Raw genomic sequence first — 19,867 nt, 5'->3', positions numbered from 1 at the left:
GAGAGAGAGAGAGAGAGAGAGAGAGAGAGAGAGAATGTGTGTGTGTGTGTAAGTGTATGAGTGATGTCACCTGGTTTACTTGCACTGGAGGACATTACTGTGGGGTCAGTAAATTTGGAGGAGGTATGTTGCCTTGGCTTTATTTATTTTTATGTGTATGAGTGTTACACCTGCATGTGTGTAAGTGCACCCGTGTCATGCATTGTTCATAGAGAACGGAAGAGGGTGTTGGATCTTCTGGAACTTGTGTTGTAGACGGTTGCTAGTTGCTGTGTGGGTGCTGGGATTCGAATCAGGTTCTTCTACAAGAACAGCAGTATTCTTAACTGCTGAGCCATTTGTCCAGTCCCTGCCTTGGCTTTTCATGTTCCTTATATTACTGTGTTGGGATTTATGCACCTAGAGTTGTTTTGTTGCTTGGGGTTTTTTTGTTTTTTGTTTAAAATCAGCTATATTCTTTTAGTCGAAGTATTTGCAGTGTTTGAGTGGGGTTAGTATGTGGTAGAGTTGAGATACATAGTTCAGAAGTTATATATATATATCTCAGTCCAGGAGCTCAGGGTACCTGATGGAACCTCTATATTACTGCCATAATAACATATTAACTACAGGAACAACCACAGCTGTTGAATATGCCCACGTTGACTTCAGTAACTTTTAGAGGGAGTTTCTGGCACACTTATGCTGAATTGAACATTGTAGTTCTCAGTTTCTTCCTTGGTGCTTTCTCAGCTTGGCTGAAAATAGGCTTCTTAGTAGGAAGATTACTTTATGTGGAGTGGGTATAGGAGGTGGGAGAGAGTGGTAGTTTTAAATAGTCTCAGTGCTCAGGCTCCAACCTTCATTGGTAGCACTCATATATTAGCTTAGCTTTCCTGTGTGTCCAAATGGAAAGTCACATAATGTTCAGTTATCTGAGAAAGCAAAAGTCCTAAGAATTCTAGCCTGCTCTCCTGACTCTCTCTTAGGCATAGACCTTATTTATCCTGCCTCCCACTGGCTAGAAACCAGAGCAGTGACTGGACAAAATGGGAGAGTAAGCCTGATCCACGGGAACAGCTCTTGGTTGAGATGGATCAGTGTATTTGGTTGGTCCAAGTGGACCCAGAGATGTGGGGCTAGACTAAAGTGCCTCAGTGAAGCTGAACCAGCCTGTGTTCTCAAGTGCCAGCAGAAGTTGGGGCAGTCCTTACCTGTCTCTACTTACTAAATGTGAGATCTCATTTGAAAATCAAATCTGAGCATGGAGCTAGTTCTTTCTCCAGTGTGGTTATTTATTCCTGTCCTATTTTAGTACATCTGTTTCATAGACTGGTTCCTGTTTCTTACTGTGTCTTTATAACTGCTTTATACTTGTTTCATTTAGAGAAATCTAATCCAGTTTTACTGAAAAGAAAATTTGTTTCTTTGACTTTGTTTCTAAATCCATAACATACCCTTGTGTGAAGAATATTTGGCTTGCTACCAGGATCAAGTTCTGTAGAGTGGCATGTAGAACTCTTAATGAGTGGTCTTGCAGCACATCATCTATAGCTAGTCACCTGTTCCCTGTATACCTAGTATACCTCTTATTACTACTCTGATCTACTATCTGTCTTTCAGGCATTCTCGTGTGTGTGTGTGTGTGTGTGTGTGTGTGTGTGTGTGTGTGTGTGTGTGTGTGTGTGTTATTCTGCATGTACCCTTTCTGTTCGCTCTTTGCCTTAAAGCTCAAAGTTGTACTCGTTCAACAGTTAAAAGCTCAAGCCTTTCACAAAACCTTCTTGGAAGACCCAGAATAGGATTCTTTGTCTTTTGCACTACCATGGAATTATCTCTGTTTCTCTTACCATGCTTTGCCTCAGTAGGTATATTTATTTGTTACCTCCTCAGCTTTATAGTATCCTTGACAAGAACTGTTGTCACATTTGCATTCCCATCTCTCACGATACTCCTTGATTGCTGGGATACCAGTGTCTTTTCAGTATAAATTCCCCTTGATTAGAGTTTTTTTTTTTGTTGTTGTTGCTTAGAGTTGTAAAATAAAGGAGGAGTAAAGGTTGGTTAAATAGTATCTGTATTCTTACCTGGTGTGGCGCACGCCTTTAATCCCAGCACTCGGGAGGCAGAGGCAGGCGGTTCTCAGTGAGTTCAGGGCCAGCCTGGTCTACATAGTGAGTTTCAGGACAGCTGGGGCTACAGGGAGACCCTGTCTCAAAAAGCCCCCCCCCAAGAAAATCTGTCTTCTCATGGTCTGTGCCTTCTATCTTACTCAGTGAGTCATGCTTGTTTGCAATTGTAAGTTTTTGTTTAAGGAACTGAATAATTTCTCTTTATGTTTGAAAGAAGAAATTCCATGTTCTGTAGGAAGAGGAAATGATACTTTACTTTTATACTTTTATAAAGATTTCTAAAAAGTCACATGGAGCTGAGAAGAATGTGCAGGTCCCTACTCTAAGATTCTTGTGTATATATTAAGAAAGAATCTGATCTTTTTACTTTAGAATAAGAATCTTGTCCTAGGGCTGAAGAGAGTTACAAGCACTGGTTGCTCTTGCAGAGGATCTGGTTTGGTTTCCAGCACCCACATGGTAGCTCATAACTGTCCTTAACACCAGTTCCAGGGGATTTGATACCATCTCCTGACCTCTGTAGGCATTGCACACATACTGCACTTAAATACATGTAGGCAGAACACTTATACACTTAAAAATAGAAATAAATAAATCAAAAAAGAATTTCATCCTTTACCTTGGAGTTTGGGAGAGGGGATTTGTACATTAGAACTTTAGAGAAGGAAATTTAACCCTCATATATTGCTTGGCTCTATAGCCTTCAATTTACATTGCCATAACAGTATAAATGCTTATTGAATTTTGCTTTTAGAGTAAATCTATACAGATAAAGCATCAAAGACAGATCTTTGTTAAACAGGGTGCAAAATGTGTTACATTCCTATCTCAAGAACTATAACCTAGGTTTGGAGGGGGAAATGTACAATTATTAAGTTAATTTTGATGTCAAGGAGCATTGTTCAATATAACATCTGCCCTAGATTAAAGGAGACCAGCAATCTGACAGGTAGATCCAACATGTGATCTGGGAATGAATTCTTTACTAGAGGGGTATGTACAATCACTATAAATGATATAATTAGGCCAGTTGACAGAAGTAAAATAGAAGTGATGGAGTTTTAATATTAAATTTCCTGAATCTGAAAATATCTTTGTTACTAGGAAATATACATTGAAATGGTGAGGGTTGAGCAGGCATGGCATATGCAACTTTCTTTTTTTTTCTTTTTATTCCCCCACACCCAAATCTTTCTCTCTTTTTAAAATAGTCTCCCCCCCCCCAGTGTTAAGATTTTATTTACAAAGCTTTTTCTTGTTGTTGTACAGAAAGTAAAAAGTTGTTACAATCTCAGTGTAACTGGTAGCCACCGACGGTTGACTCACCAATCAAAGCTATCCAGGCTACAGCAAGAGTCGTACAGGAAAACCTAACAGCATTTACACTTTTCTTGGTGGTGGAGTACCAAGAGGGACTAAATGGAAGAAGGTGGAATGCCACAGGAACTATTCTTGGCTCTTTGGGTGGGTGGGTGTCCTGGGGTATCACAGCTACCTTTTTTTTTTCAAACAGCTACCAAATCCATGAGCAGTCCAACCAATACTGAACAGTTGTTTCTGCAGGTTGTTTGGGGTCTTAATCGTCTTCTCCTTCGTTGTCTGTTTCTCTCTTTCTCTTTTCACCTTTCCCACTTTCTTCCTTCTCTTCATCTTCATCCTCATCTTCTTCATCTTCAACTTCTCCATCATGTCCAAATTCTTTGTCCTCCCCACTGACTTCATCTTCATCATCTTCTTCTACATCTTTGTCATCTTCATCCTCTTCATCAAACTCCTCCTCACCATCCTCATCTTCCTCTTAATCCTCATCTTCTCCTTCTTCATCCTCCTTCTCTTCATCTACACCATCCACCTCTGCATCTGAGTCAGAGGCTTCCTGGTCCTCTTGGTTGTAGCCATCCAGGTAGGTCAGCTGAGGCAGGAGCTTGAAGACACTCTCTCCGAAATCATTCAGATTAGTGACCTCACAGTTAAACAGATCCAGGCTTTTCAGACAATCCAACTTTTTCAAAGGATCCAAGGTGCTGATATCTTTCAGTTTATTTCCACTTAGGTTTAGATGTGTGAGATTTGGAAGTTCTTCTGCTTGTATGTCCAGCCCTCCAAAGATTCTATTATCACTGAGCTCAAGCTTTATCAATTTAGGTACCTTGGGGAGATTTGAAACGGAAATCAAGCCTACACTTATTAAACTGAGGAACTCTAAGTTCACAGATTCAGCCGTTAACCCCTCAATTTGTCCATCACTTGATTTGCAATTGTCCAAGACAAGTTCTCAGCAGCTGCCGGGGTCAGTTTCCTCAGCTCCAGGTGGATCCTCTTCATGTCCATGTTTCCCTCTTTCCCCCTCTTCAAACTTAACTTTCCGCGACGGGGCCGGAGTTAGGAAGAGGCGACCCGGCCTCCGAGGGAGGGTCGTGGGGAGGGGGCGGCTGGCAGCGGCGGCAGGCGGGGCGGGCAGGCGAGGGAAGCCCCCGGAGCCAAGTTACTCCCGGGATTGGAGAGAAACCATGGAGGGAAAAGGGTGCTGGAGCGCAGCACTGGCCTCACTACCGCAGCCCCCGGCCAAGGCTCCGCCCTGCACTTAAATCAGCGCCACGACTGCTCGGCTCCACTCGGCCCTACACGGTGGCACTAGGCTCGGCTGTCCGGGGCTGCAGGGAGGATGGCCTTAAATAGTCTCTTTTTAAAAAAGATATTTATTATTTTTATGTGTATGCATGTATTGCCTGCATGTAGGTAAGGGCACCCGTGTCGTGCAATGCCCATGGAGGACAGAACAGGTCAGATCCTTTGGAACTGGAGTTACGGACAGTTGTTACCTGCCATGTGGGTGCTGGGATTCGAACCTGGGTCTTCTGCAAGAACAACCAGTGTTCTTAACCACTGAGCCGTCTCTCCAGCTCTTTTTTTGGTCTTTTTGAGACAGGATTCTCGCGAGCTGTAGCCCCAGCTGGCCTGGATTCGGTCTGGCCTCGAACTCCCAGAGATCCAGGATGGCCTCGAACTCCCAGAGATCCGCCTGCCTCTGCCTCCCCAGTGCTGGGATTAAAGGCTTGCACCACCATGCCCGGCCTCCGAATCTCTTTTTGAGACAGTGTTTCACTGTGTAACCCAGGTTGGCCTCAGATTTGTGGTGATTTTCCTGACTCATCCTCCCAAGTGTTATGCTAACAGATGTGAATCCATATTCCTGGGCTTACAATCCTCTTTTAAATGGTTAGTAGAAATTAAATAACTGTGAATGCACATACGTACATAAATACATACATAGAAAGACAATTTTGGGCACTGTCTTATCCAAATTCTTTGTTTTTAAAATATTTTATAATTTTTATTATATGTGTAGGAGTGTGTTACCTGAGTATGTATGTAAGTGCACCTGTGTTGTACAGTGCCCCTAGGGGTCAGAAGAGGGCACCAGAGTCTCTTGGAACTGGAGATACAGACAGTTGTTAGCTGCCATGTGGGTGCTGGGAATTGAACGCAGGTCCTCTGTAAGAACAGCCAGTGCTCTTAATTGCTGGGCCATTCCCCCGAAATTCTTTGTTTAGAATGGAGCATTTTATTTAGTAAAGTACAGTCCCTACCTATAGGGCCATGCATTATCATATATATGATTGCATTACAATGGTAATAATTTTTAAAAGTTTATAATTATGCAACTGATAATACTAAACATATCGCATGAAATTGGGGCTCAAAGAAACACTATGACTTACCCTCAAGGTAAGAGCATTAGTTTAGGTTAAGCACCCCTAAACCCAAAATCCAAAATCTTAAGTACACCAAAATCTTAAAAACCCTGAAATCTGAAACCTTGCTTGTCTGCTGCATCTTTAGATAAGGGATACTGAACCTGTGCATGGCAGAATCAGGACTCCTGCACACTCATGCACACTCACAGCCAGTGCTTTATATCCCTGTTTCTTCTTGAGGTCTTTATCTATATTCCTTGTTTCTAGTTAGAGGAAAACTGTTTTTTTTTTTTTTTTTCGGTTTTTTTGAGACAGTCTCCCTGTAGCCCCAGCTGTCCTGGAACTCACTGTGTAGACCAGGCTGGCCTTGAACTCACAGAGATCCACCTGCCTCTGCCTCCTGAGTGCTGGGATTAAAGGTGTGCGCCACCACACCCAGGAAAATATTTTATATAATAGTTATTTTTAGTTTCCTTTTAAAAACTTTTAGTAGATTGCAAGCTCACTCATCCTGAGATCCCAGTGCTTGGGAATTAAGGCAGAAACTTCTCTGCCAGTTCTGGGTTGCATAGTAAGCTCCAGGTGCCTGGGCTGTAGTATGACTCTTCTCTTAAAAAACCAAAACCAAAAAAAATTAACAAAAACTTTATTTAGAAAAATTTATTTTCCTATCCTGATGTGGTTGTGCACATCTGTAATCCCACCTACTCAGGAGGCTGAGGATTACAAATTCAAGGCCAGTCTGGGCTAATATAGCAAGATCCTGTCTCAGAAACGAAGCAAAAACAAAACTGAACCCATCCAATTAAAAGTGTAAAACTGAAAATCTCTTTTCTTCCTACTTTTTTTTTTTTTTTTTTTGAGACAGGGTTTCATGTGCCCTAGACTGGATTCAAACTTTCTTTATAGCTGAGGATGACCTTTAACTTTTAATCCTCCTACTTCTGCCTCTCAAGTGATGGGATTGTAGGTTTATGTCACCATACCCAGTTTTGGAGGTTCTAAGGATTGAACCCAGGGCCCCTGTGCATGGTAGGTTAGCACTCTACCAGCTGGGCTATATCCCCAGCTGTCTTCCCATTCTTTTCTAGAGGGATAAACATTTTTAACCACCACTGTATCATTTTTCTATATAGACAAACATGTGTCATAGTTAATACAGATATTTTTGTGTACAGTTTATCTTAACTTTTAAAAAAGCAAGACACTAGCTTCTACTAAATTGAGGCTTGGAGTGGTGATGTGCCCATAATCCCAGCAATTGGGAGACTGAGGAAGAAGGATCACGAGTTTGAGGCCAGCCTTGGCTGCATTGCAAGACCCTGCTTCAAAAATCAAACTCATCAGGGCTGGAGAGATGACTCAGTAGTGAAGAGCACTTACGCTCTTGCAGAGGACCCAGGTTTGATTCCCAGCACCCATATGGAGGCTAGCAACCATCTGGAACTACAGTTCCAGGGGATCCAATGCCCTTTTCTGACCTCTGTGGGCATTGAATGACACTGGTGCATTTATACACATGCGGGCAGTACACTTATACACATAAAATAAAAAATAATAAAATACTTTTTAAAAAACCATCAATCAAACAACAAAAGCAACCTCTCCAGTTGATGACTGTTGGTATTTCTAGCAGTGTTTATGTGTGTTCTTTGGCAATAATAACCCTTGTGCACCCCACCCCCTAGAGTCTATATTCTTTAATCCAATACATTGTCGTAAGAGCAAGACTTCAGAAATAGTGATTTGTACAAGGATAAGAATAAGGATAGTTTTTAAAAATGACTTTTTGGGTGTTAATGAAAAAATAGAAATAATATAAATGGCTTGCCATTAAATGTTATTAGATTAAGGTAGATTGGGATATAATGAAATAGTGAAATGCCTTCCAAACGTATGCACTAATACAAGAAAAAATTTATTAGGACAAAATAAATGGGAGAATAGTAAATGTAGTATGATCTCCTAATTTCCTCCCACTTTTAAGAGCATAGAAGTTATAGAACAAAAGTATAATATATTTGGTAGTGCTTGTACTTAGGTGTATGTGAAATGAAGGGCAGTGTGGGCAATGTATTTATTAAAAGAAGTTATTGAGGTCTATTTCACATTGTGCACACTCACCTAATTAAAGTATATAATCCAGTGACTCGTCATCTAAGAAAGAAATTCCATACCCTTTAGCTGTCACCACCTTCCATCTCCACCATCACTAAGCAATCACTAATCTATTTTTTATCTCTTACCAGAAGTCTTACTAGATTTCACTGTTTTAGAATCCTATCATGTCTTTTGCGATTGGCTTTTTTCATCTAGTATAATGTGTTCAAGAGTCATCCATTTAAAAACATGCTCACAACCGTATTTCATGCCTTTAAAGACCATGACTGAATAATCCACTGTTCAGATATGCTATATTTATGCTACATTTTGTTTGTTCATCGATCCTTCCATTAGTGGTCATTTGGATTGTTTGCACTTTTTGGCTATTTTGAATAATGCAGCTTAAACACACATGTATCCTTTTTTGTGTATTTGTTTTGTTGGTTAGATATGTAAGAGTGGAATTTCTGGGTCACAGTAACTATGTTTTGTCATTTGAGGATGAGCCTGGCAATTTTCCAAAGAGGCAGCACTGTTTTATGCTCCTGCTAGCATTGTGGGAGGGTAATTGTTTACTTTTTATATCTGTAGTTTAAGGATTTCATACAAAGGATCATGTATTACTGTTGCTGCTAAAATATAATGCTGTTTTAAGCTGCTTGGCAGACTGACAGTAATGACTCAGTTCCTTCCTTCTGTAATGAGAGTATAACTGCCACAGTGAGGCCCATGTTTGCAAATGAGGTTGGTCATACCTGGGCTTTGTAGTTTTAAAGGGAGCTGTTACAGTTGCTTAATTGGTTGTAAACTTATCCATGATCTTGGCTTATGAATTTGGAATTCCTATAGTACTTTATCCTTTCTTAGTTGATTAAAGTAGCACTTCATATTTTGAGATTCCCTCCCTCAATGGTAAACATTGAAACTGGTAGCTCATGCATGCTAGGCAAGTATTCTACCACTGAGCTACTTCCTGACCCCACCCCCCTAATTTATTTTGGACAGGGTCTCCCTAGCTCCAGCCCACCTGGAAGTCACCATGTGGACCAGGCTGGCCCCAATCACCCAAGGGCTAGGATTAAAGGCGTGCCATCACTATATTTGATGTCTGTCCCCTATTTTGAACTACTTTTAAACAAATTTTATGTGTATGAGTGTTTTGCGTGTATGTATGTCAGTGCACAATGCGCATGCAATGCTGAGAGAGGCCAGAGAGGGTGTTAGATCCCCTGGAACTGGGGTTAAGGATGGTTGTTAGTTGTCAGTAGGTGCTGGGAACAAAACCCAGCTCCTTTGTAAGAGCTGCCAGTGCTCTCCAGCCTCTATTTTGAACTATTTTATGTGTTTTATGTGTTTTCTACACTATAAATTCTCTGATCGTGCTGAACCCTTATATCCAGGCTTTTAAAGTGACCCCCTGTTACATGTCTAAATTCTGTTCAGATCCTTATGTTTTTCTTGTCTATATTTCCCTGTCCTCATTCTAAATCAAAATGCCATCCTTTTCCTCTAATTGTTTCTTGTTGTCTTTATTCTTTCCCTCACATCAGCCAGAGTTATCTTAAAATCAGATCATGTGAGTTTGCTGTTTAAAACATTCAGTGGTGTGCTGTGGTGTTTGAAATATAATCTTTACATGATCTTTTCCTTGTATGCTTCTCCAACTTCAAGTCATGCAGCTTTATGATTCAGTCAGTACATTTAACTTCCATGGTTTCCTTTTTTGAGTTATTTTAATATGTCAAGGTCTTTCTTGACTCATGAACACATGCTGTTCCCTGTGACAGAAGATTGCCTTTTCTGATTGATCGCCTTATCTAAAGCAAGCCTCCTGTAGTCTCATACCTGTGCTGTGTCTCATCCTGTTTGTTTCCTTCTTCACATCGATTATAGTTTGTAATGATCTTTTCTGTTAGAACATAAGCTGTGTGGGTGCAGGAAAAAAACAGTGACATTCTGTTTGACATACTAGTTTCTTAGGTGTGAAGGGCGGGGGGGCGGGGTTTACTGGGGATTGAACCTAGGACTTTATGTGTGCTAGGCAAGTATTGTACTATGATCTGTGAACCAAACTTGGATAATTTTTTACCAACTCTTGTTTTTTTCCCAGGTCGTTATTTGTCATAGAAATGGAAGACATCAAAAGACTTTAAATTGATTATGACTTTAATGCTAAATAGCAAATTTCAGCAATAGGATTTTTCTACTCATTGAGAAATTAGATTTGTTGGGGAGATAGCTTATATGTATATGATGTATGCTCATCAAGAGTTTACTTTGTAATTGAATTAAAAAATATCTTTTTGAGACAGGGGAGAGGGTCTCCCTGTAGCCCCAACTGGCCTGGAACTCATTATATAGACCAGGCTAACCTCGATCTCACAGAGATCCGCCTGTTTCTGCCTCTGAGTGCTGGAATTAAAGGTGTGGGCCACCATGCTTGGCTGTATTGGATTTTAATTTATAGTTCATTGTCACTGATTCAATTGGTTTGTCTAGCTCTGTGATACTTGTATGTTTCCCCAAACTTTTTGGAAATTTGGGAAAAAAATTAAAAAGACACTAGATGCATATTGGTAAGTGTACTGTATTAAATACAGTTTTGTGATAGCTATAACTTGATTCTTTAAATTAGTTCTCTAGTATCTTTTAAAAAAAATATATGTTAGAGATAGGCATTTAATATATGCATATGATTCTCCTGAGTCTTTTTTGATATCTCGTCAGTAGTTTGATCGTTTTTTAGGTTTCTGATTTACCACGATATTCCATAATGAATTTGTATATTTTGTTGTTGTTCTAGACCTAAGAATGGCTGTTGTCTCCCTCTGGAGCCCTAGCTCTTTTTAAAATGGCAGTTAGCCTTTAGAGACCATAGCTTGTGTGTTTAGAATTAAGGTCATTGCTGCTGGGTTAATCATATAACTTTTTTTGCGGTAGGATTATTTTTATTATGTTCTAGTGTATTCATTTTTAAACTCACTTTTTAATTGAGCAGTAGTTCATGTCACATAAATTCAGTCTTTTTTTTTTTTCTTTTTGAGACAGGGTCTCTCTGTAGCGCCAACTGGCCTGGAACTTAATGTGTAGACCAGGCTGGCCTCGAACTCACAGAGATCCACCTGCCTCTGTGTCCTGAGTGCTGGGATTAAAGGCATGCACCATGCACATATATCCAGTCTTTTGAAGCAGTGCTTTTTAGTATATTCCTTATGTTGTACAAACATCACTATCTAATTCCAAAAGATTTCTGTCACCTCATATACCTACTCTGTACCCGCTAGTAATCACTCCATATTCCTCTCTCAATTCAAACCCTGACAACTACTAATTTATTTTCACTTTCTCTGTATTTACCTACTTTAGATATTCTACCTAAACAGAATCACACAATTTGTAGCCTCTTGTGCCCCAGGTTCTTTCAGTTAGTTAGCATAATGTTTTTTATCCATGCGATATCATGAGTCAGTATTACCTTTTTATTATTGAATAATATTTCATTCTATATATGTTGCTTATTAGTTCATCAGTTGATACACATATAAGTTGTTTCCTTTTTTGGACTGTTATGAGTAATGCTGTATGAATTTTTATTTGCAGGTTTAATTTTTTAAAAATTTCAATTTCTGGGACTGGAAAGATGGATCAGCACTAGCTATCTTTGTGGTATTCACATGGCGGCTGACAGCTGTCCATAACTCCAGTTCCAGAGGCTCCAACACCCTCTTCTGACCTCTGTGGACATCACCCAACATGGATGCACTTTCGTACATATAGGCAAAACACTCATACACATAAAAACAAAAATTGAATTTCTGTTTTTCTTTTTTACTATTGAGATGATTTCTTGCATTGGTTTCAAGTTCCTGGCATCAAGTGAGCCTCCTGCCTCAGCCACTTTAGTAGCTGGGACTGCAGTTGTGTACCTCCCCTGAGCCCAACTTCTAGTACATAAGTTTTGTGTGGGGACATATTTTCAGTTATATTGAGTATATACCCAGGTATAATATTGATGGGAAATGTGACTGTATAACTTTTTAAGGAACTACCACACTGTCCTTACAGAGTTTCTTCACAATTTTGCATTCTCATGAGCAATTTATGAGGGTTTCAAGTTCTTCACATCCATCTACATTTCTCTCCCTCCCTCCCTCGCTCCCTCCTTCCCTCCCTCCCCCCCTTCTCTCTCTCTCAATGCATGTCAGTACATGTGTGTGCAGGTGCACATGTGACAACCTAGGTATCATCCTCAGAAATGCTGCCTATCTTCTTGAAGACAGGGTCTGTCATTGCTCTCATTGGTTTGAAGCCCACTGAAGCTCACCAGTTAGGCTGGACTCACCAGTTACCTTGGTCAGCGAGCCCCAGGTACCGTCCTATCTCTGCCTCCTCAGTAGTTGGATTATAAGCGCTGGCCACCATGCCCAGCATTTTTACATAGGTTCTGAGAATCAAACTCAGGTCCTTATACTTAAGCGAAGCACTTTATTGACTGAGCCATTCCCAGCTCCTCTATTAAAATTTTTTACATTAATATCTTGGTACTCGAGTTACATTTGAGTTGTCTATAATTGAAAACATATCTGGTATGTTTGATATAATAAAAAATTGATATATAATTTAATTTATAATTAATTGAAAATTTTTTTCGAGGGGGGGTCCTTTTGAGACAGGGTCTCCGTGTAGCCCCAACTGGCCTGGAACTCACTATGTAGACCAGGCTGGCCTTGAACTCACAGAGATCCAAGTGCTGGGATTAAAGGCTTGCACCACCATGCCCGGCTATAAATTGAAATTTATGTCTGTGTCAATTATGATACGGCAGTTTGAGGTGGAAGGTGTATAGCTCAGTGGTAGGAGACTTACCTTTCATGCATTCAAGTTCTGGGTTTGATTCATAGCAACATAAAACAAAAATAGTGTAGTAGTTTGAATGTGTGTTGGATATGTAATAGTCATCTGAAACAATGTGTCTAAAACAAACTTTTGGTTTCTTGGTGTTCTTTCTCCCAGTCTCTCATGAAGTGAGGAATCCATTTTTCTAATGGATGTCCTTCATCAGTTAATGGGAGGTCCTTATTGGTAAATGGGAAGTCCTTGCTTCCAGTTGCTGAGGCAACAAGCTTGACTTACCTTTTTCTCATGTTTAGTTGATGAGCTGATATTTGCTTGTAAATGCTACAGTGTTTCTTGCTTGTGTTGTTGCAGTAGCTTTCCAAAGCTGGTCTCTGCTTCTTCTTTGCCCTTCACCCTCAGCAGCTGTCTGCTGCCAGTGAGTGCTCTTTTAAAGAAAGTAATCTATGGTGCTTCTCTACTCTCAGCCTATCAAAGGGGCCACATGATCTAGGCCCTGCCATTTCTATGATGTTCTCTTTCCCCTTAACTATGTTGAATAGTGAAGCTGAGACTCTCCAAAATACCCTCTTCTTAGCAAACCATAGATACTTGGTTTGTGTGATACTAATGTAGTCAAAGAAAAGAGCAACTTACTAAAGGTGATAGTACTCTTTTTTTTTTTTTTGAGACAGGGTCTACTTGTAGCCCCAGCTGTCCTGGAACTCTGTGTAGACCAGGCTGGCTTTGAACTCATAGAGATCCACCTGCTTCTGCCTCCCAAGTGTTGGGATCAAAGGAATAGTACTCTTAATAGCCTTTCTTTCCATTCCTAGTTGAGTATTCTTTTGTTCTTTAAAATAAAGAGATAAAGGTATTATAGTAGTTTGTAAGTTTTCAGATAAGCACAGAATATCAGGGAATGAGGCATTTGGTTGATATTTTGCCTGCTAAGTCAGTTTGTTTCCCATAGATAGGGAGGGATATCAATTTTCAGTAAGATAACCACACAAACTTCCTGAAGAATTAGAATATTGTTTTGGGGTTTGAAGATTGATTTTAATTATTGCTTTTTAAATTTTTATCCAAAGTTTGTGACATTTTAAAAATTACTGTCGCCGGGCGTGGTAACACACGCCTGTAGTCCCAGCACTTGGGAAGCAGAGGTAGGCGGATCTCTGTGAGTTAAAGGCCAGCCTGGTCTACATAGTAAGTTCCAGGACAGCTGGGGCTACAGGGAGACCCTGCTTCAAAAAGACAAAAAAAAAAAATTGCTGTCAACATAGGAATGTTAGTATTTGCCACTTTTCTTACACAGCTAGTTAAAATCAGTTTGTTTGTTTTTTTTAAACAGAGCCATTGAGTTTAGAACTGACTAGTGAGAATTAGCTGGGTTAAATTTAACTTTTTCGGGGCTGACTGGTTGAATTTCAGGTCTGTATATATAATCCCTTTAATTAGGGTAAAGCCAATTAAGGGGGGAAAAACTATTGCCAATTTTGTCTTTCTTTTTTCTTCCTTAAATAAAAGATCTCAAGCATAAGAGAAAAAGAGCCTTGTTGGACTGAAGAGGGGACGGGGATCTTTCCTCCTAATCTGGGCCTCCTGTCATGGTAAGTAAAAGAGAATAAGAAAATTAGGGTTGAACTCTAGCCTGACAGTAGGTGAACACTAAATCCATTTTCATTTTTGTCAGAAATCATTTCATCCTTTTCCTTTTCCTAGAACTATCTTCTTGTCTCCTTTGTTAATTCTTTAGTAGTAATCCCGTGTATACCGAACAGTTTCATTTCTGTTTAACTGAATCCTGTGAGCTAGATTTATGTCATGTTTTATGTCAGTTAGTAAATGGAGTCAAAATTAAAACATAGGATTCTTGGACAATAGGTTTTTCATTTCTTCCTTATCTAGGAAGCTGGTTTGTGGGTGTAGCTCAGTGATAGACCACATGCTTTTGCATGTATGAGTTCCCAGGCTCACCCCCCCCCAAAAAAATTCTAAGGAGCAAGATGTAGTGAAATGAAATTTTTGTATTTATGAGTTTGTTTGGTATGTGTAGAGAATTGTTTGATTGGCAGAGTTTTGTAATATTTATTATGAAATATGTTATGGAATACTCATATTATAGAATGATCAGATTGAACTAATTAACATGTTACCTCACATGGCACACATGCTGTGAATTTTCTGGATAGAAGCAATTCTCCACCACTCCCATTATGTCTCTTTAAGACAGTATTTTAATCCTGCACCCATGATGTAGCTCTGCATACCCCTACCTGCGTATTTGATTAAAAAGAGCATTTAATGAACATTTCAGTGACTTATGAGCCATTTAGGACCCAGTGTAGGCAGAAAAGATGGAGCAGCATCCAGCTGTATTTTCATTAGACCTGAGGACATGTAAACAGTGCTTCGAGGCTTAAAGGAGAAATTATTCTCTATAATGCCTGATTTTTATCTTGTAGTATTTCCTAGACCCAAAGTGTTTCATGCTGGTGCACAAAGAGGGAATTGAAAATACCATGTTAATTTCAAGTTTCATTAGGGACATGTGTGGAAAATGCTTTTCCCAAAATTAAAAACAAAGTGGAAGTAAACTAGTTTTTTACAGAAATGTCATTAAAAGGAAGAGAAAGGTTATTTCTCCAATCTTAAAGGTGGGCTAGTGTTCTCTTAATTTGTGGGCATCACAACTTTCTAATGTGTCCTGTATCCAAACATTATGAACTTGTATTATTATTTATCTGAAGTATATGTATTGGGTTTTCCCAGTTATTAACGAACTGAAAATATGCTTGCCTAATACTTCAATGGATGCATGCTAGTTCTAATGGATAGCAGACAGTGGGCTTGTGAAAGCTCTTCTGTTCTGCACTGAGGATTTGTCCTTCATTGTGTGACACACAGCTAGCAAGAACATGGTCCTCTTCTGAAGGTACAGAGGTCTCACAGGGGCCGAGCAGAATCCCTCTGGTAGTCCCTGTCCCTGTGTGATAATTGTGGAACAGTGTTACCACATAAAAAAGAATTAAAACAATTTTTAATGAAATCTCATTTAAAATTCTACTACAAGAACTCATGGTTATATATATTCTTTTCTGACTGGTTCATGTCCTTCATCTATATATATGTTTTAAGTAGTTAGAATAATAATGTAACTAAGCTTCTATTTGGCTGTTCCATAAAGTTAATTAAACATTTTCCCATGTTGATTCATTGGATTCCTGATGTCTCAGCTTTGCAGGGTGTTAGCCATTGATTCACTTAACTCTGAATTCTATTGTTTTATCATTTAGATTTTGTCCTTAATCCTTAGATTTTGTTGAAAATTTTGGAGCATTTAATTTTCAGGTTTTTTTTTTTTAAACTTTAAAAAAAATTTTATTTATTTTTGTTTTATGTGCATTTGTGTATTGCCTGCATGTAGGTAAGTGCACCCGTGTCGTGCAATGCCCATGGAGGTCAGAAGAGGCTGTCAGATCCCCTGGGACTGGAGTTACGGACAGTTGTTAGCTGCCATGTGGGTGCTGAGATTTGAAATGGGGTCTTCTGCAAGAAGAACCAGTGTTCTTAAGTGCTGAGCTATCTCTCCAGCCCCAATTTTCAGGGTTTTTTAAAAGAATATTTTTATTCATTCTTTGATAATTTCATGTATGTATATAATGTATCTTGATCATATCCAGCTGAAATCCCTACTTCTGCACCCTCTGGATCTTGCCCAGTATGTTCTCCTGCAATCATCATCATCATTATCACTCCTCCTCCTCCTCCTCCTCTTCCCCCCACTCCTTTTTTTTTTTTTTTTTTTAAAAAAATAACCCACCCAGTCCACTTAGTGCTGCCATATGTGCATGTGTGTGCGTGTTTGTCTGTGTTCCACCAGAGCTTGGGCAACCAGCTAGTGGCTACACTGTGTTTTGGCTTTTGGTTTTTTGGTCTTTTGAGACAGGGTCTCCCTATAGTCCCCGCCGACCTGAAATTCTCCACGTAGACCAGACTGGCCTTAATCTTAGAGATCTCCCTGCCTCTGCCTTCTGAGTGCTGTGATTAAAGGGCTTATGCCCTGTTTTTAATGGATTCTTCTATAGTAATTTGAGGGTAATGCCGGCAGTCTTTTGTCTTTTCTACTCTTTAAAGGAGCTTAAATGAGATCTTTGAGAGGTTAAAGATTAGGCAAATGCATACTTGGTTTTTGCTTGTTTGTAATGGAAAATCTCAAGCCTATGTAAGGAGAGAAAGGTACACAAGTACAGTTCCCGTCACCATCACTTCATGGCCACTTTTGTTTTATCTAACACTACTCCTTTCTACTTCTTTGGATTATTTTGACACAAATTTCAAGAATTTTATCAAAAGAAATGTATTTAAAAAAATTTCTTTTTTGAATGAGGTCTCATTGTAGTGTAGGTTGATCTTGAACTTCTGATCCTCCTACTTCCACTTGCCAAATGCTGGACTTATAGGCCTGTATAACTAAACCTGACTTGGAAATGATTTTTTATGTATATTTTTATTAAGTTTTTGTGCATTTCATATATATTGTAATCAAATTTAGACCCCCATCTTCATCCTCCCCATAGCACCCCCAACCAGATTTCATGCATCCTGTCATATCTGGTCAAACATTTGTACCCAGATGTCAGTTGGTGCAAGTTCATCCACTGGAGTCTAGTCAGCCTATCTAGAGTTAGTCCCTTAAAGAAAATCAACTTCCCCTCACTCCACAATAATCAGTTGCCAGTAGTTCCTCAGCTAAGGTTAGGAAGCCTGCTGCCTATTTCCTTAGTTCTTTGAAAAAGATATTTATTTATTATTTTTTATTTTATGTGCGTTAGTATATTGCCATACAGGTAAGTGCACCTATGTTGTACAATGTCTCTACAGGTCAGAAGAGGGTGTTGGGTCCCCTGGAACCAGAGTTAGAATGGTTGTTAGCTACAAGTGGGTACTGGGAATCGAACCTGGGTCCTCTGTGAGAGCAGCTAATGCTCTTAAACTCTGAGCCATCTCTCAGCTCCCTGTCCCCCCAATGCTTTGCTGTTTTTTTGTCTCATTGAGTCAGCATGGGTCCTCTGCATGCTGTCACCATTGTTGCAAGTTAATATGAGCAAGTTCCTGAAAGCTTCTGTTTCCTTACTTTCATGTACCAACCCTGGCTCTTACAATCTTTCCAGCCCAGCTTCCTCAGTGGTCCCTGAGCCATGGGTGGGTGAGGTTTAATACTGGAGTCCTATCCAGGGACATGTACTCTGCAGTTTCTTAATTCTCTGCACCTTGGCCATTTGTGGCCTTCTGTGTGCATCACACTGTGTTGGCATGAGGAAGCTTCACTGGTGAGAGTTGAGGGATGTATTAGTATTCTTTCTACCCCCTTTCTGCTATGTTCCATGAGCCTTAGGTATGGAGGTTCTACTGTAGATGTGTCAGGACTGGGCCTCTCTCAGACATATATTCTCTGTGTGTGACCAGTTGCAGAAATTTGTTATAGTTTCCGGCTGTTGCAAACAGAATCTTCTTAGATGAGTGGTATGTGATATACTTGTCAGAGTAGTAGGTAGGTTTGTGGTAGGCAGATCAGGAGGGGAACCAAGGGCAAGGCAGGGTGGGAACCAGCTTGCAGAGGGTCTAACAAACTAAGCTGGATAACATAGCTAGTCTGGCTGCAGGGGATCAGGACACATTAGGTGGGGTTTGGGTTAGGAAGCTAATCCAGAGATCTGAGGCTAGAAGAGCAAGGGTGGGCCTAGGCCCAAGACTAGGAGGGGGACAGAGTGCAGAGAGAGAGAGGGGAGGGGGAGGGGGAGGGGGAGAGAGAGAGAGAGAGATAGAGAGAGAGAGAGAGAGAGAGAGAGCCGCTCAAGGTGAGGGGAATCCTGGATGTATTTTTGATGGCCTTCAATACCAGTTTTAAGAATAGTGAATAGATTGGCAATAAGATGTAATTATTTTCACTTTTACATTTATGAACAGGAAAACTAGATATAAATTTAGTTAATAGCACCAATTGATTGGCTAGTATAATCCCTTTTCCCATATGTGCCTTAACTTAAAAAAAGATTTTATTTTATGTGTGAGTGTTTTGCCTGCATGTGTACATTTATACCATGTGTGTGCCTGGTGCCATCTGAGGCCAGAAGAAGGCTTTGGATCCCCTTAAACTGGAGTAACAAACAGTGGCTAGCTGCTATGTGGATTCTGGGAACCAAACCTGGGTTCTCTGCAAGAACATCAAGTGTTCTTAACTGTCAAGCCATTTCTCCAGCTCCCCATGTACTGTAAATATTTATCTGTAATGTTGACTTTCTTTCTGAAGTCTATACTTGACTCTTATACAGAGTTAAACCAGTTAAACTAGCTTGGAATTGTGGTTCATTGATCGCTCTTTAGGATTTGTGGAACCCCACTGACCTTAGAGGGCTGGCTGGAGACTTAAGTAGTTCAGATTCTGCAATGCCTGATTTTTGTCAGTAAACCAAGAAATTGACAATGTGAAATATGTTCCCTAATACTAATAAATTACTTCCTTTAGCCTAGGAAATGTGCCTACAACCTTCTTTTCAGACTACCACTTTCCAGTTTGTTTTGTTTTCTTCCAGTTTGCCATATTACCAACTATGCCATTTGGCTTCTTTTTAAAAATGTACAGAAACTATAAAAATTTTAGAGTTAATTCAGCTGCCAAATTCAACTATCTTGAAACTCAGCACATGCTTGGTCTTACTGTTAGGTTTTAGGGGGTTAAATGCAATTTTGTGCACAGGTGAGAATTTTTTTCTGAAGCTATACAGGTAATATGAGTTGAGATAGTATGTTTTTTATGATTTATTTTTATTTTTATTTGTGTGTGTGTGTGTGTGTGTGTGTGTGTGTGTGTGTTTGAGTGAATGCCATTGTGTGCCAGTGCCCATGGAGGTCAGAAGAGGGTGCCAGATTTCCTGGAATTGTAATTACAGATGGTTATGAGCTGCCCAGTGTGGTGCTGCGAACAGAACTTGGGTCCCCTAGAAGAGCAGAAGATGCTCTTAACAGCTGAGCCACCTCACTAGCCCCAATAGTATCTTCTTTCTTTCTTTCTTTCTTTCTTTCTTTCTTTCTTTCTTTCTTTCTTTCTTTCTTTCT

General features: G+C 39.9%; 1 protein-coding gene and 1 pseudogene across 3 annotated transcripts in view; one reads left to right on the top strand and one right to left on the bottom strand.

Annotated features, from left to right (window-relative positions):
• Positions 1-19,867, top strand: part of Mtmr3 (myotubularin related protein 3) — a 167,280-nt gene that overhangs the window by 72,744 nt on the left and 74,669 nt on the right. For all 3 annotated transcript variants that reach the window (XM_008841071.3, XM_008841072.3, XM_017800100.2), the window contains exon 3: positions 14,276-14,358. In XM_008841071.3, coding sequence (XP_008839293.1) covers positions 14,356-14,358 — 3 coding nt within the window. In that variant the 5' untranslated portion in view covers positions 14,276-14,355. The remainder of the gene's footprint in view (positions 1-14,275; positions 14,359-19,867) is intronic.
• LOC103740455 lies at positions 3,650-4,442 on the bottom strand (annotated as a pseudogene).

This window comes from Nannospalax galili, unplaced genomic scaffold (assembly GCF_000622305.1).
Source record: "Nannospalax galili isolate Female #2095 unplaced genomic scaffold, S.galili_v1.0 scaffold259, whole genome shotgun sequence".
NCBI classification, from domain to species: domain Eukaryota; kingdom Metazoa; phylum Chordata; class Mammalia; order Rodentia; family Spalacidae; genus Nannospalax; species Nannospalax galili.
Note: the sequence above shows the minus strand (reverse complement) of the source record. Positions and strands in the feature narration are given on the sequence as shown.